This window comes from Opisthocomus hoazin, chromosome 1 (genome assembly GCF_030867145.1).
Source record: "Opisthocomus hoazin isolate bOpiHoa1 chromosome 1, bOpiHoa1.hap1, whole genome shotgun sequence".
In the NCBI taxonomy this organism is placed as follows: domain Eukaryota; kingdom Metazoa; phylum Chordata; class Aves; order Opisthocomiformes; family Opisthocomidae; genus Opisthocomus; species Opisthocomus hoazin.
The window spans coordinates 12739931-12758483 of NC_134414.1; the positions used below are offsets into that span (position 1 = coordinate 12739931).

At 42.0% G+C, this 18553-nt stretch overlaps 1 protein-coding gene across 2 annotated transcripts in view; it reads right to left on the reverse strand.

Moving 5' to 3' along the window:
* The window catches only part of NOX4 (NADPH oxidase 4), a 115428-nt gene that overhangs the window by 58723 nt on the left and 38152 nt on the right, over nucleotides 1-18553 (reverse strand). For both annotated transcript variants that reach the window (XM_075425179.1, XM_075425094.1), the window contains exon 12: nucleotides 4739-4799. In XM_075425179.1, coding sequence (XP_075281294.1) covers nucleotides 4739-4799 — 61 coding nt within the window. The remainder of the gene's footprint in view (nucleotides 1-4738; nucleotides 4800-18553) is intronic.

The following is an 18553-nucleotide window of genomic DNA, read 5'->3' on the forward strand; positions in this document are numbered from 1 at the left end:
TTCCAGCAAAGCACAGCGAGCCTTGGGATGCTTCAGGCATTCTCTAAACCAGGAGGTGCAAGGGCTTAACAAGGTCACTTCGATACTCCTGAACAATTTGACAAATCCTCCCAGTCCAGCAAGTTTAGAACATTTTTCCTTCAGAGCCATTCAAAAGGTATGTTTATTTTCTTCTGGTAAGCATGCAAAAAATCCTTAGTCAGCCTCCAAAATCCCAAATAACTGCCTTAAAAATTTTTTCTCTTTAAAAATAAAAAACTTGGGTTATGTACTCTTTGCTGTCTCAGGTTTTAGTCCATAGGGAGTTAAAAAAGATCCATGCTTTCATACATTTTCCATTTTCTGGAAAATTGTTGGTTTTAACTGGAAAACGTTGAGTTTTTTTTACCTCTGAAACTTCCTGCTCCAAATCTGGACCTTCCAGAGAAAACGACTATGACAATATCTGTCAAGATTCAAAATAAGGTAGTACCTAAATGTCCTAATGACTATGTCTATCCTCATCTGTAGCAGGAAGAACTAAGCAAAGATACATATTTTCTGACAAGACCTAGAGTTTCCTAAGGCAATGCAGATCGCAGCTCCGTGATCTGTCGGTTCCGGCTCCAGCTGGAGAGTTCCTGCACACATCAATACCTCTTGCTGCCATGACATCTAGTAACCTACAGGACAAAAGTCTCAGATTCAATAGGTGGTGTTAAAGTGCTCTTACGGCATCCCCGCAATAAATACCACGCTGCTCAGAAGGGTGGACAGGCCTTGTGACCACCTCATACTCAGCTAGACAGCAGGGTGATGTCACTACAAGATAAAAATTACAGTAGAGCGCAGAACAGCAGCAGTGTTTTCAACACAGTCCCACATCAATTTGTACAAGCAACACACTGCAACATAACAGCAATGTTTTACTGCCTTAAGGCACGCAGTTCACCTTAACACCTCTGAGTGCTGTGTATTTGTTTTCCACAAAAACATGCAGCATGGCTTCAGAAGTCTGTTATTTTGGCATCATCAATATCACTTTCTGTCTCACACCCTGAGGTTTGTCTTATGAATGAGACACATTGTCCTGATACACTGCCGTGGGGTTTTTTCACTGCTGTCAAGTGGTTGGGCACAAGGCATGGCCTGTGGCCTCTCTTTTTCCCTCCGGAGGTGCCAGATGAAATGTCAGCTTTGAAGCTAAACAAGCCGTAGTACTTCAGGCAGCAGTAAGGATAGAGGAAGCGTAAGGCTGATAGATGACAACACTGAGGACAAACTACACAGTAAGTGGGACAAAAAAACTTTCAAAAACCCTCTTGTAAATACTAAGCCAACTTCTTTTTCAAAGCTGAGGGAGAAATAGGTGACCACAGGGCTACGAGAAAAGCAGAACGAAATGCGTTTAGAGGGTAGGCTAGTAACAAGATCAGCTTATTAGCTAATCCATGGATCTCACAGCTCTGATCCATGCACAAGCCATTGCAAGGACTTCGATGTGAGTGTAGAGTTTAAAGTCGCCATCCACCAGCTCAGCTGCAATCACGGCCAGGCAGCTGCAGAGGAAGATGCGCTGGCAGCTCAGAGCCACAGGGCTAAGTCAACCTGCAGGACTTCACATTTGCAATTAACATGGATCAGCCACAGTAAACCCATTGTAACTTGGGTGTCTAAGTCCTGACAGGCTACCCAAGCTGTGGTCTACAGCCATAGGTTTCACCTCTGTAATATGATGAAATATTTGCACTAATAGTACGAGTCACCACAATGCCACAAAATGTTTTGTTAATACATTAGGTGCTGACTTCAGTAGTCACACATTAGCACAAGGATAGTAATTACATTATCACAAACCCACTCTTTAGGAAGGCCTATAAAAGCTGTTCCCATATTCACCATACCCAATACACATGGCAAAAGATGGAAAAATCACATTAGGAAGTTTACGTGGGAAAAATTACCACTAATTGTCAATTAACTAAACTAACTGTCTCTGAGGTAGTGATGTATCTAGACTCTCTTTACAACAAATGAAGAGAAAAAGGTATACATGGCACCTGGCTCATCTCATCCTAAACTAGACACATGAACAGGTCAGAAGTCTACTAAAGGAGTCAAGGGAAGTATTTCAGGTGAAAGTATCTGCTACACAGGCATCTGAGGGCATATTACAGCAATGCCAGTGCCTGTGTGTCTCTGTTTTCTGTGATGAAAGCTAAGCACAATGCAGTTACTAACACCACGATAACATGGACAAGAAGTGAAAGACCTCAGATTTGTATTGGAAATTTATCTAAAGGATGCCGCTGCCTACATAATGGGAGGGAATGTTGTGCCTTTATCTAAATCTGCTTTTGAGAAGGGCAGGTTCTCAGCTCTTCTAAGCACAGACAGCACCATTTGATTTCAGTGCAGCAAGAAATACATCACTTAGGGGTCTGGATTACCATTTGATTTGCAAAGGTCTCGGAGCTACCATTTCTGAGGTTTCTTCCTCTCTTCCCTACTTTTTCTGTCCTGTGTTTTTCATTATTCAAATCATTGCCTTAAAAAGTAAATAACAGTATTGCCTGAAAATCTACTAAGTATCTGCTCCTATGCAAAAAAAAATATTTCTAGAGTGGCTACCTTTATCAGAAGCTGCTTGTTGCAGCTTCTTCTATTGGACATCTAAAATGATCTGCACTGGGATATGGGCAATAAATGACTTCCCATTAACAGCAATTTCTCTTCAGAAGCTAACAATTCTATTACCCCTTATCCTTTCTCTCGACATGCAGTTGCTTTTCAACCTACAAAACAAAATCACTGAGGCCATGAAGTATTCTATTAATTTTTCAAAACATAAGACTTGGTGTCAGAGACTTGACCTGAAACATAACTTGCAGAATTGGCTTGCCAGTAGTGTGTACCCCCCCTCAAGTCCTTACAGCTAATGGCAGGAGATTGCTCCTTCACCACACCTCCCAGGTGCAGGCAGCAGAAACTGAAGCCAGTGAGAGAAGAAATGTCCCAAACTAACTGGTTCTTCTCTGCATTTCACAGCACAGCTGTACTGTTCTTGTATCCTTTTAATTTAGGCTTGTAACTGAGTTCTCTGAAATAAATTGTTAACTCTCTTTGGTGTCAGGCATGAACTGTCAGGAATATGAAAATGTGATGTAAAAGAGAATCTGAATAAATAGGATAAAGGTTGAGAGAATAGGTCATGAGTCAAGCTCTAATGACACTGTCGCATTAAGACTCCTCCAGCCGAATATCCTGTCTGCAGAAGCAGCCATTAGAGCATTCTAAAGAAAGATTATAAGAAACGTGGCAAATATAATACTCTTTCCTCAAACAGTCAGCGGATTAGAGATCATTAATTGTCACAGGGCTTAAGGGATCGAGTGAGAATGGGGCTCCATGGTACAGATGTGACATAAAGGGTTGGGTAAGCCACCTGCTTCTCAACAGCACATTTGATCCTGGGACAGATATCCCTGTTTAGCAAAATTAATGCAACAAATGGTGTCTCTAATGTGACAATGTCCTGAATCTCATACAGTCCTTCCTAGGCAGCCATGCCTCTCAATGGAGAATACAGATGCTGAGTTGGGAGAATAACATTTAAATGCTAATAGAGAGCCATTCACACCACAGAGGCAATCAGAAAACTTCAAAGATGTCACCTCTTTTGGAAAACTCATTTAGCTACTGCTTCTCCACCCCACTTGTCCTAATAGCCTCCTGTCCTCTCCCAGGTAGGAATGATGCTTAACAACAAAAGAGCCACTATACTGGGGCAGACCAGAAGTTAATTAGGCCCTTAATCTGACTCTGTCTGGCCACCGTCCTATACTTCTAGCAAGAACAGAAAATCAGGGTGATTACGGAGCATACATGCATATGGCATTGCCCTCCCAGTCTTTGCCTATTACAAGTTTTGGCGACTTCCACAGCCAAATATGCAGCCAGACCAACAAGTTGAATAGATATTCATGGAGTTATTCCTCCTGAATTCATTTAATCCCTTTTAGGAAAAAAAGCTCATTTGACTCAGTTCCACAGATACACAAGCCAATACAAATTAACATGGAGAACAATTCTTCCTAAGAGATGAACAAGATGGTGTTGTGTATTTGTCTTCCTTACAAGGAAATGCTATGCTAAGCAAGAAGAAAGTCAGCCGCCAAGTAAAAATGACAATTATCACTTGAGTATACAACTGTCACAGAGAGCAGCAAATTACCGCTCTCCTCTGCGGGGAATCCTGGTTTACACCCCCCGGTCTGGAGGACATTCAAAGAGCAATGGAAGAGCACGAAAGAACATGAAAGCAACCTGTAATCTCAGTGTACCATAGGCTTAATTAACCTGGCAGCCACCCAAACTGCTGGCATCAAAATCCGCTTATCTGGGAGCCACACATTTCAGCATTTCTGCAGACACTGCTACGCACAGCGGCACTGCACAGGGGCAGCAGGCTACCGAAACGTAAGAAAAAGAGCCAGAAAGAGAGGAACGCTGCAAATTATTAGACTGCAATCAGCAGATCTGTTAGTAGTTGGAAAAACATGTTGTCATCTGAAGAAATGTACACCTGAATAAAGCAGGGGTTGCATCAAGAATGTAACAAAAACAGCTTTGGGAAAACGCATGAATGCTCTCTAGTGAGAATACACCACAATCAAGGTACAATCATGCTGAAGCCAGAAAGGGATAACAGATCAAGTAAAGGTATTTGTCTCTGAAAAAGAATTGTTTTTCTACATACCTGTCCAGTCTCCTACTACTTTAAGGTGGACCCCAAACGTTGCTTTGGTATCTGTAGGGCACTAAAAATATTGATTATATTAAGGACCACTTCTGAGTAACAAGAAAACAACAAAATGCATTCAAAGTACAGTTGTTAAGACAGAACCTAGTATAAATAGGTCATTCTGAGCAGCCACCCCAGCAGCTATTTCCTTTAAAAAGCAAGCCTACCATCAGCGCAGTTCAGGAAGCTGAGCATGGCTAGTCTCCCCTCTCTTCTGGTCACAGAGTGGCTTGTCTGGGAGTGTGATTTGGAACAGCCACTTCGCTAAGCATTACTCAGCAACAATACCAACTGAAGATACGAGAGTACAGAAATACTCCCGCTACTATTGACACTTCTCATTCAAAATCAGGAACTGCCCCATCACTCCCAAATCAAGGCATTTAAGAGATTTCTGTTCTTTAATGTCAGGGCACACATTTTCAAGATGATCATTCTCACACAACTGATGCTTTCTTCTAAATGGGAACTGAGATTTTGCTGCACTTCACAAAAGCTTAGCGTTTGCAAAGGAAAAACACCAGATTGCATGGCACATCCTAAAAATAACTTTACAGCCACTGTTATCTTACTCTGCACCTATGCCCCCACCTCAGGGCTACTTACTTGTGACTATCAACACAGGAATGGTATTATTTACAGTCTTATCCACACCATAGTATCTAAAAATCTCCAGTAAGGTCATGTCAAAGACCTTAGGAGCCCCTTCAGTTTCGTTCCTTGTTAGCTACAGGAAGATTTCAAATGCACTGTCTGGACAGTTTTTTCAGGTACACCAAATGATTTCACACATGAACAGGACAAACAACTATTCCTCCAGAAGAGATTCTTCACTTTCCTTCTATACACCAACACCATTGGTTTCTTTCTGATTTAATTTTTAAATTGATAAATTTAATTTAATTTAGGATATTACTACTGAGTTTTGACACCTTTCTTAGAACCTGTTAATAATTGATCCAAACTCCATCATGGATCCAACACCCAACAGATGACAATACTGTTTGTTTTCTTCTAGTCCTACAGACAAGTATGAATTCTGAGGACAGGGCTTGAACTCAAGGAATACACCTATATCATAAACTAAAGAGGCCCAGGTAGTGAATCCAAGCACCAAGTACTCAATCATCCACTGTGCTTGTGAGGACACTTCTGGGCTCTGTTCTGGAGCATTGCCATTATCATTCCCAAGATAATCTGTTGTGGAGTGGGAAAGCACTGGCCTCAGGGCTGAGGATCAGTTCCTATCAGTTCCTTATTTAGCAGCAGACACAGGTAAAAGGTTAGTATTCTCTACATAGAATCACAGAATCATCTTGGCAAACCTAGAACAGCGAATACAGTGTTCTGGCTAGTCACTCCATTTTCCTGCAGGGGAAGAGCATTCTTGTTAAGAGTACTGATTACTAGACAGACTCACATGATTTCCTTGTAATCTTTCAAATTTTCCTTTAAAAATCTGGTACAGAAACTTCAGAGTCAGAATTATTTCAGCAAGTCTTAGCCGTCAATAAAATGACATCGAGGGAGGGATACAGGCAAACCTCACACAATGAGGCCAGTATTTGCTGTGGCTAGTTGCAATGGCTTCCAACAAAAATATCAAGACCAATTTTCCACATAAAGTAGCTAAGCAGCCTCTCAGCTAGAAAGTTGCATACTGGCAGCAAAAAGACACATTCTCCTGGGGGCTTCTGTAAGAGCCTTTAGCAGAGTTTATTTTTCAGTCTGGGCTGTCCCAGGGCTCTCTGCATTTCACAGGAGGTTGAGTGATTTTCTTAGTCCAGCTATGCACAGTCCCAGTTCAGCATATCTTCCATAAAATTGTCTGTCATTCCCTCCCTCCATTAGAGTTAATGGCAGAATACCCCTTGTCTCCAGCCAGAATAGGTTCAAACCTGTTATCTTTTACATTACCCTTGTGACTAACTCCTTTCTTCACTACTTTGAAAAATTATCCAATAAAAAAGAAACGTATTTCTTTTTAGACTTCAGGAAGCCTATTTTGATACCTATAACTGGGTATGAGAGTTGCTCAGAGAGCTCTGGAAATACCGTATTGTGCTGCTAAATTCTACCAGAAGAAACACGCTCATCATCTAGGCCACACAGTGTGAATTTCCCCCAGTTCAAGAGAAAGAAAGATTGTAGTCAGTGCAGTGAAGGGTCACCAAGATGATGAGAGGATTGGAGAACCTGACATAAAAAAGAGAGGTCAAAAAGGGAATGTGCTTATGTAACCCACAGAAAAGAAGGCTCAGGGAGATCACTGTCTTTCAATACCCAAAAAATAGCTATAGAGAAGATGAAGGTGCTCTCTTCACTACCATGCAGAGTAAAAAGACAAGAGATCGGGGATACAAGTTGCTTCAGTGGAAAATTCATGTGGACTTAAGACAAATGCTCTTCACGATGGAACAGACAGCCAGAGATATGGTGCAGTCTCTCTTGCTAATTCAGCTTCACAGGTCCCTGGATAACAGGGCCTCTTCCGGCTTAAGACTTTCCTATGGACCTGTAATTTTAACTTTGAACATTATGTTTTTACTGCATAGAACACTTATTTTACCTCTCTTGTCTCTGTAAACACAATTATGTCTCCAAATTGTGGCTTTTTCCAGGCTGTTCGAGAATTTATTCCAAAAGCTTAAGAAAATATTCAAAGACAGTTTTTCAGAAGCTTAATCATGAAAGTAGGTAAACTTTCCCATGTTATTAACAGACCACTGGGCATGTGTAATGAAGTGCACTGAAAAGATCTTCTTATATATTTAACCGTCTTCATAAAATCACGGAATCGTAGGATAGCTGAGACTAGAAAGCACCTCTGGAGACTGGTTACTTCAATCCTCCTCCTCAAGCAGGATCTGCAAGAGCAGGTGGCCCAGGACAGCGTGCAGTTGTGCTTTTTGTGTCTCCAAGGATGGAGACTCCACAGCTACTCTGGGCAACCTGTGCCACCGTCACAGAAAAAGTGGGGTTTCTCTTATATTCAGATGGAACCTTTTGTATTTCAGTTTGTGTTGTCCTGTCACTGGGTGCCACTCATAAGAGTCTGGCTCTATTTTCTTTACTCTTCCATCAGTTCCAACTTTCTCAGCCTCTTCTCAAGTTCGAGATGCTCCAGTTCCTTCATGGCCCCTTGTGCTCCAATATGTCCATGGCTCTCTTGTACTGGTGAGCCCAGAACATGACACAGAACTCCAGATATCACAGAATCACAGAATCTTCGGGGTTGGAAGGGACCTCTGTGGGTCATCTAGTCCAACCCCCCTGTCGAAGCAGGGTCACCTACAGCAGGCTGCACAGGACCTTGTCCAGGCGGGTCTTGAATATCTCCAGAGAAGGAGACTCCACAACCTCCCTGGGCAACCTGTTCTACTGCTCCATATCTATCTCACTAGTGCTGAGCAGGGAGAAGAGACACCTCCCTTGGCCTGCTGGCAATGCTCTGCCTAATGCAGCCCAGGAGGGCGTTGGCATTCTTTGGTGCAAGGGCACGTTGCTGGCTCGTGGTTAACCTGGTGTTCCGCAGGACCCCTGGTCATTTTCCACTGACCTGCTTTTCAGCCAGTCCGTTCCCATCATGTACTTGTACCTGGGGTTATTCCTCATCAGAGGCAGCATTTAGCAATTCCCTTTCATGATCTTCGTTAGGTTACTGTCAACCCATTTTTCCAGCTTCTAAAGGTCCCTCAAATGGCAGCACAACCACCTAGTGTATCAACCACTCTTCCCAGTTTGATTTTGTTTGTAAACCAGTATTGACCCCTAAGGTACATCACTACTGACTGGCCTCCAGCTGGACTTTGTACTACTGATCACAGAATCACAGAATCACAGAATAGTAGGGGTTGGAAGGGACCTCTGTGGGTCATCTAGTCCAACCCTCCTGCTGAAGCAGGGTCACCTACAGCAGGCTGCACAGGACCGCGTCCAGGCGGGCCTTGAATATCTCCAGAGAAGGAGACTCCAAAACCTTCCTGGGAAGCCTGTTCCAGGGCTCAGTCACCCTCAGAGGGAAGAAGTTCTTCCTCATGTTCAGACGGAACTTCCTGTGCCTCAGTTTGTGCCCATTGCCCCTTGTCCTATCACTGGGCACCACTGAAAAGGGCTTGGCCCCATCCTCCTGACACCCACACTTCAGATATTTATAAGCATTTATTAGGTCCCCTCGCAGCCTTCTCTTCTTCAGGCTGAACAAGCCCAGCTCCCTCAGCCTCTCCTCGTAGGGGAGATGTTCCAGTCCCCTCATCATCCTTGTAGCCCTCCGCTGGACTCTCTCCAGTAGCTCTTCATCTTTCTTGAACTGGGGAGCCAAGAACTGGACACAGTACTCCAGATGGGGCCTCACTAGGGCAGTGTAGAGGGGAAGGAGAACTTCCCTCGTCCTGCTGGCCACACTCTTCTTGATGCACCCCAGGATTCCATTGGCTTTCTTGGCAGCCAGGGCACACTGCTGGCTCATGGTTAACCTGTCGTCCACCAGGACACCCAGGTCCCTCTCCGCAGAGCTGCACTCCAGCAGGTCCATCCCAAGCCTGTACTGGTGCATGGGGTTGTTCCTCCCCAGGTGCAGGACCCTGCATTTGACTTTGTTGAACCTCGTCAGGTTCCTCTCTGCCCAGCTTTCCAGCCTATCCAGGTCACGCTGAATGGCAGCACAGCCTTCCGGTGTGTCTACCACACCTCCCAGTTTGGTGTCATCAGCAAACTTGCTGAGGGTACATTCTGACTCTTCATCCAGGTCATTGATGAAGAAGTTAAACAAGACTGGGCCCAGTACTGACCCCTGGGAGACACCACTTGTTACCAAACTCCAACTAGACTCAGAGCCGCTGATGACAACACTCTGAGTTCTACCATTCAGCCAGTTCTCTATCCACTTCACCGACCACTCATCCAGCCCACACTTCCTCAGCTTCCCTAGGAGGATATCGTGGGAGACTGTGTCGAAAGCCTTGCTGAAGTCAAGGTAGACAACATCCACGGCTCTCCCTTCGTCTACCCAGCCAGTCATGTCATCGTAGAAAGCTATCAGATTGGTCAGGCATGATTTCCCCTTGGTGAATCCATGCTGACTACTCCTGATAACCTTCTTTTCTTCCACTTGCTTCATGATGGCCTCCAGAATAAGCTGCTCCATCACCTTTCCTGGGATGGAGGGGAGGCTGACTGGCCTGTAGTTCCCTGGGTCTTCCTTCTTGCCCTTTTTGAATATTGGAGTGACATTGGCCTTTCTCCAGTCCTCGGGCACCTCTCCTGTCCTCCAGGACCTCTCAGAGATGATGGAGAGTGGCTCAGCAATGACATCTGCCATCACAATCCTTTCAGTACAGCAGTTCAGCCACTTTTCCACCCACCTCCCTGTCCATTCATCTACTCCATATTTCATCAATTCCTCCATTAGGATTTTATGAGAAACCACATAAAAAATCTTGTGAATTATGATCCTCTTGTCCATTTTACATACCTAAGTCTCTGATCACCTATTTTACTTTTAATTTGTCATATCTCATCTTTAAAACACTGCACAGCTAAACACTGCTTCATGATCCTTATTACAGTCAGCTCATACACACATTTAAACTGACATCTATTTATGTTCTGTGAAGACAAGTACAAGCTGAAGCAATCTCTTGAATTGGAAATCAAGAGATTAATCACATGAGCCTTGGCCAAATAAAGGTGTATCAAAGTGACCTCAGCAACATATGATGTTGTCTCTGCAGCTGTGAACAAAAACAATTAATTTTTTTTTTTAAATGTGTTTTGGAAAATAGTATTTGGATTTCCCCCTGCTCCTTTTAATCTGGGAGCCTTAAGAATGAATCTGGTGACTATTAACTGCACGCAGCCCCTTACTGCCCAGTATACTGCCCAAGAGGAAATTGTAAAGATTAGCCAATCTTGAAATAACAAAAATACTTTCTCTTAATTCCTCTTACATAAATAAACAATGTTTTTCACACAGGTAGATCACTAACTTGAATAGTCTGTAATGAGAAGGGACATTAGACATTGTTAAACAAAAGGTCACAAGCGGTAAGTTTTTCAGTAGTTCTTTCTGCATTTTGAAGAGTTAAATGAACCCTGTTTGCATGCTCGTTTGATTAAAAATGCTACAGTACACAAATTAACCGTGGTAGACAGTGTAATTACATGAAGCTATGTTAATTTTATTCTAACCTCAAGCTATCTATATCTTTATAAAAAAGTGAAAGATTTTACAGGTAGGAGCAGGTTATCTGCAAGCATTTGGCCACCCTCCAAAACCAACTGAAAACCAAAGGAATTCTGTTAAATTTAATAAAGCTGTGCAGATTTGCAACCCCGGAGAAACCAAACTATGTTCTTAGCATTGGAAAGTTGGTAGCTTTCCTCAGAGCTGCTAATCACATGTGAGCAAGTTTACCATGTCTATTTTTATTTTATTTTCTTATGTATTCTCACTTTTAAAGCAGTGAGAATAGTATTTTACATGCAGATAAAACTTATGGCATACAGATTATCCTATGCCTTGACAAAAAAACACCTTTCCATATTTTTTTTTCCTTTTTTTTTCAAGCTAACTGGAAATACAAATGCAAATTATCACATAGGGAATTTGCAACAATCCCGGGAGAACTTTATGCTTATAAACCACCAAATTAATTACACTCACCCATAGCTGTAGCTCTACTATTTATTTCTATGCTGAGATAAAATATAGATGATAATTTTAATAATCTTAATAATTTAATGTTTAATGCACTAGTAGATTAATACATACTTGAAATGGATTTTATTTATCAGTTTTACATTGTGAACACTATACTCAGATGATCTCTATGCCTCACAAAGTGAGTGAACTAACAACTGTTAGATCATAATGGTAATACTTTACATCCACTTTATATTGGTATAAAAACCTACTGGAGGTGATGAGCAGTGGAGAAATCCGTGCATATGAGAGCATAACGCATAGCAAATTAAAACTATGTTATCAGCATCTGTGTTTCCAGCTCAGAATATCCTGAATATTTAACATCACTGGTATCTACTCTCAGTCAAGAATCCTGCCCAGAACAAGAATCAGGACAAACCTTACTGAAATAATTTTAATGGTATTTAAATACTATTGAAATATTGTAAAAAGAAGTCTTATTAAAGCTCGGAGTGCAGGGAGCTGGGGTGAGTCAACAGCAAACTAGTGAGAAATTAGAAAGTTAATTCCTGAAAGTTTCCAGTTCTTCTGTACATCTCTACCACAAGAATTGTGAAGACTCTTCAGAGAGGTGTTAGGTTTTGATTACAATGCTGTCACAGAAGTGCTGATGCATACATCAGGATAATACTGTAGAATATCTATTCTCAGAAAAAATAAGATGAAAGGGATGCCCAAGTTATGTACCCTCATGCAGCTCTGCAAATGAAGCTCCTTAGAAGCTCCTGCGAAGATACTGCTCTCAAGCTGATGCACCACAGTAAACACCAATTTCTGTGTGTGGTGCTGTGGCAGGTGGCCTGAATAGTGCCCAAAGTTACACAGAAGATCCAGAAGAACAAAGAGAAACCTCACCTTTGGAACTAAAAAGCTCATTCTGGAGATTGTTTTAACAAAGGAAAACTCCTTCAAAGAAGGCTTTCACTTTGGGGGAAAAGCCTGGATATGATCCTAAAGCCATCCAGGCAGGGACTGTCGACACTGCTGAGCCCCTGACCTGTTTCCATGCCTCTGCCTGCCTGCTTGCCAGGGTGAACCAGCTGCACCGCGAGTCCTGTTCCACCAGCCCACTCCTGCTCCAGACTCAGACAAACCCTTACATAGACCAAGAAAAACACATTAAAGACTTAGCACCTATTATCGCTACCACACAGGTAAAAAAAAAAAAAAAAGAAAAAAAAAGGTTTTCAACCTTGTCAACTGACATGAAGATGTGAACCTCAGAAGCCCAGTAAGCTGTAGCTTGTCTGGTTTCATACAGAAATGACAAAAACATTCCTAAAATGATTCATTCCTACATTAGAAAATGGAGAGGAGTGATGACAAACACAGGCATGGTATATAAAGGTGGCCAAAAAATTGTAGTTAGACCTTGGTCTGACTCATAGGAGTTGAACTCTTACACTGGGTTACCCTTGTTTTAACTAATGAATCTTATAAGAAGCAAATTTCAGAGGAAAATTTGATCAGAGGAGTTACTCTTTTAAACACATCTCTGCCTCAAAGGCCAGGAGATCTCTAATGTGGCTCTGTTTATTTTTCTGTTTTGTGTTACTTTAGAGATTGGGTTTTGTCTAAAAGCTTTCCCTGTTAGAGGCTTGGCCTTACAGCTGTCCTAATTTAACTGGAAGACATCAGCAGACATTATAACATCTCTGAAATCCTAACCGTGGAACATGATTTAAGTATCAAGGGTGTCTGGATAATCAAGGCAAGACCACCATGCCTTGAATACTCATTGCTTCAGCCAGAGCCCTCCCATTGCAGAGCTGACTCCTTGCAAGCAGCTCAGCTCCAGAAACATATCCCAAACACTTTCCCCTTTCACTTTCCATTCCCTTATACTCCTTGTTGTACAAGTCCAAACACCTGCAGCCTAGCTAGTGGAAAAAAACCACCATAACACTGTGGGATGGTCAGGATACATCACTGGTTAGCTGCAGTGCCAAGAAGGATCATTCTGGTCATCTGGGGTCTAGCTTCTGTAACATAAACCACAAACCCACACCCACTAATTCCTCTGCATCTGTATTTCACCATTTGCTACTTCACTCCCTGCAGTCTCAGTTTTTAAATTACTCTCAGTGTTCAAAACAATCTTTTTGTTTAGGTCTCAATCTATGAGCATTTGTTCCTTGATTTTACTCTTGCAGCACAAGAAAATACAAATCTTCACTGTAATAGATGTCTTAGGATTGTAAATAGACCAGTAGTTGTAAGTGTAAAATACGTATAATGTTGCATAAAATATATACATTGTTGAATAAATAGTGTGAAATTACTTTATTTGTTTTATTGTAAGTCTGTAATAGCCCAATTGCTACTCTATTGCTGCTATGCACTACCAAGATACACTTCTACAGACTAGTCAGTATTTCTTTGCCTCTGCAGTTCAAGCAAGGTAAAAAAAAAACTTGCTGAGTACCAGCAGACACATTACATTTCATAGAGTATCTCAAGTTGGCAGGGAGCAGCTCTGCGGAGAGGGACCTGGGTGTCCTGGTGGATGACAGGTTAACCATGAGCCAGCAGTGTGCCCTGGCTGCCAAGAAAGCCAATGGGATCCTGGGGTGCATCAAGAAGAGTGTGGCCAGCAGGATGAGGGAGGTTCTCCTTCCCCTCTACACTGCCCTGGTGAGGCCCCATCTGGAGTACTGTGTCCAGTTCTGGGCTCCCCAGTTCAAGAAAGATGAAGAGCTACTGGAGAGAGTCCAGCGGAGGGCTACAAGGATGGTGAGGGGACTGGAGCATCTCCCCTACGAGGAGAGGTTGAGGGAACTGGGCTTGTTCAGCCTGAAGAAGAGAAGGCTGCGAGGGGACCTTATAAATGCCTACAAATATCTGAAGGGTGGGTGTCAGGAGGATGGGGCCAAGCTCTTTTCAATGGTGCCCAGTGACAGGACAAGGGGCAATGGGCACAAACTGAGGCACAGGAAGTTCCGTCTGAACATGAGGAAGAACTTCTTCCCTCTGAGGGTGACGGAGCACTGGAACAGGCTGCCCAGGGAGGTTGTGGAGTCTCCTTCTCTGGAGATATTCAAGACCCGCCTGGACAAGATCCTGTGCAGCCTACTGTAGGTGACCCTGCTTCGGCAGAGGGGTTGGACTAGATGACCCACAGAGGTCCCTTCCAACCCCTACTATTCTGTGATTCTGTGATTCTGTGATTCTGTGACTTACAAGCATCATCGAGTCCAACTCCCCACAACATAGTACAAAAGTTCAATCCTAGTAATACCCGTCTAATTTATGCATTTCAAGTGGCTAGCTAGTGGAAAGAACAAACCACAACCTTATGGGACGCTCAGGACGCAAGCATCCCATTCGTCTGTGAAGGAGTAAAAGGCAGTAGAGCAACGTTTCTGTCCAAGGCTGCCTCTCCACGTCTTCCAAAGGTATGTGGACACATTGCCAGTTAATGCTGCGCTGAGCTGACAAATGCATGAGCAAGGAACCTGAATGGCACAAAAGGCTCCATCTTCATCATCCTTGAGAAAAAAAGTATGGACCATCTCCAGACTCGTGCTGCCTAGCTCCCAGTGGTGCGAGGTGCTCATAGGAAGAACCGCCAAAGGATCGATAGGCTTTCCAGTTGGATCACCAACATCTGTGTCCCTCCAGACTACCCTACCAGCACACACAGTATTTTGCTAGGCTAAAGCACAGACCCAAGCCAGTCAGCTGGTCTTAATTATAGGACGGCAAAACGCAGGGCACTTAATTTCCTTTAATACTACATCCATGTGTTAATTTTATTCATGCTTAAAAGTTGTGCTTGTTTTTTTCATTAGGAGTGCTCTCATGCACTTCCTAGACCTTCCTCTAACCTGACCTAGCAGCTAACCTAGAAGCACTACCTCTGATGGGAGAAAACTTTCTTCTCTGCTAAAGTCAGTAGATACCTGTTATATATAAAGTAAATATACTTTCATAATATCAGAAAAACACTGCTCATGAGAGGGATTTGACACTTTCTGTTTAAAGTATCTGCTGAAGGAGGACTCAGGATTTAGTGAACTTGAATGTAACAATTTCTGTGTTCCCTTGACACAAAAGAGTCAGATTTTAAGTTTAAATGAAAGTGAAGGTTTACTTGGGGTTTTTATACAGACCTAAAAATTATTAAGTTCAAAATCAAACCAAATCAAATAAACAAGTCTAAGTACAAAAGGCATCTGAAATATTAATCTATTCTATTTTTGATTTACTTAAATTGTTTGTCAAACAGCTGCTAGATTTTCTACTTCTATGATGAGCAGACAAGCTCTAGGGATTTCTTTAGTCAGCCAGCAAGATACTTCACAATATCTGTATTTCTCTAAATGCTCTGTAAATCACCTCATAAAGAAAAGTTTCATAACCATTCGCACAAGATATTTAAAAAATCTTATTAGAATGTCATCACTTTAGATTTTGTTTTTACTGTATTTATTTGTCGGTATGAACTTAGCTCTTGATGTCCTTACATGCTTTTTAGTCAGGCAAACTTCCAACAACTTTTCAATTTTTTTTATGAGGTATTTCAGAATTTGGCCCCTAGGCTTTTCCTGTTGTGGATAGCTTATTTCTCAAGTTTACAGTACAGGACATACGTTTCTCCATCATCTCCAGTTTTGCTCCTTGTGCAGTACAAAATTTCATGCTTAAAAGAAGCTTAGAGCTAAAACTTCACTGCCAAACTGTTAATACCTCCACTAATTTTAAATGAATTCTGGATTATCCAGGGATAAAGATAACCTTGGCTCTACGAAACACTGGTTTTCTCTTACAAAAGCAAATGTGTTACTTGTGACATTGTTTATACTCATGTCTTATTCTCTGAGACCTTTCTGACAAGGCATCAAGCCCAAAAATGTAACTGTACAGATAAGGGCCATCACCATGTAAACCCATCGTGCCTAAATCCAGATACCAAATGGACTTAAACAGAGGTGTGGAGGTAACAAGGAAAACTCAATCTAGAAAAAAATCAAACCAAAACAAAACAAAAACCTTAAAGGTAGAAAAATGCATGAATAAGTAATAGCTCTGCGACATTTAGGTACTATAATTTTTCATGTACATCCAGAAACTTCTTTCAGGTAATTCTTCTACCTACTCTGAGATGATTAATGGACTTAAGAGTTTCTCTGCCTGGGGTTCAGTAACTATTAATTTACAGAATTTTAATTTGGATACTAATCAGACAAAGTATTCTTCCTCAGTAATACACATTTGGGTTTTGTCTGTGGATCTAAGTATCTGCATATGCAAACTCGTCCTATCCCCTTCTCAAAACTCAGCTTTGACTTATTAGAAAATGCACACATACTGACCCCCAAATTTGCTACATGCCATAAATGACATAGTAAGGATTTGACCACCCATGTATACGAGCAGGGAATTCAAGTTCCTCTGGACTTTTTCTTTTCTTACTCATGCAGAACTGTATGTGGATGGAAAGGAAGAAAGATGTCGCGCTACAAATCATCCTGATGGGATCTGCCTCAAATTAACCATCTGTGCAAAAAGATGGAGAACAACAAAAGGGCAGAATTTCTTGAAGTTTTCTCATTACCAGACTCTTCCAGCTTCTGGTTCAAGGAGATTTAATTTTGTTATGCAGCACTGAAGTAGGGGAAGTCAGAGCACATTATAACACAGGAGAAAATTTCTAGTTTCAAAGAAAGTTTCAAACAACCTGTTGCAGGTAGTTGATCTCTGCTTCCACACTACCAGAACTAGGATCTAGACATTGAGCGAAGAGCCAAAACTCTTTGGAGGATCCAAAGAAGCAGCCCCTCATGCTAAAATAAAGCACATATTTCATAAAATCCTGGAGTCTGAAGGCTGGGATCTTTGCTTTGGGTTCTTTGTTTCAGTTTTATTTCTTGCTTTCTATATGCCACTTCCATGTCATTTGCCTCTGTTAACACTATCTCATGAAGCTACTAATCAGTGGATATGCAGAGTATGTCTTAAACAGAGAGGCAGAGAAAGCTCAACAAGATTTTACAAAAGTTACCTGTATCTGAGTATTAGCAAGAGTATCTTGGGATACATGTATGTGCTAATTAAAAAAAAAAAGTCACCAAAGGACAACTTCAGTGCTAAAACAGTACTAATCTGAACAGACAACAAACATCAAGCTCAGGATATATATCTTTTGGAATGACAGACGAGGTCCTGGACAGCTTTACAGATATGAGTAAAATACAAGGACATTTATCCAAAATATTTAAAGTTGCACTGTTCACAGAAGCAGAAGAGGTGGTTCTCTTTCTAGAGAGACAGTCAACTCATTACAATATAGATTAACATCTCTACATTAAGCCTCTTATCTTAATAACAGGTGGCTTATTAGTTGTTTCCAAAAGGAGTTCTGGATGCTTAAAGGCAAACTGCAGGAGGGGAGGGGGCATCCTATCCATGGTGCTGGGTCAGGAGGAAAGATGGAGAACGGAATGAAATCTCTATGTCAAGTCAGTCAGTGAAGGTTGACCTATACAGACCAGGCAATGCTTCTTCTCTGCCTGAAGAGCCTGAGCTTAGTGGGCTAAGATTTATTGTTTCATCACTTCCAACAAAATGATGTCCTGAATCTCAGAGAAAGGCAATATGGATTATTTGCCTGAGTGACTTCAGTGAAGAAGGAAATTGTGGTCAGGTCACTGAAATCACAAGACAGGAACTGGAGAGTGCAGAATCTGGTTCCCAGAATTGCTCAAGCCTCCTCTCCAGCCCCCAGAGCATCCGAGAGGGGATTCCCAGGGAGTAACTCTAGCACTTTCTCTAGTCAATACAATAATGTGATTCAGAGGATTTAAGTTTGGTGCCTGTCCTGAATGTCTCTTGGAACAGTCTCTTGCCCTCATACTACAAAAGTATGGAGCAGCCAAAAGCACTCCCTTTGTCTGTTTTGCATGACAAGAGTGCCAGTCTAGCGGAGGTGTTGTCTCAGTGTCTATATATAATGCTTAAACTCTGACATCTCATGTCTTCGGTGCTAAAGTAATACGGCAGATACCTTGTTATGGTCAAGTGCCAAAATACCTGAAAAAATAATTAATTACACACACACAATT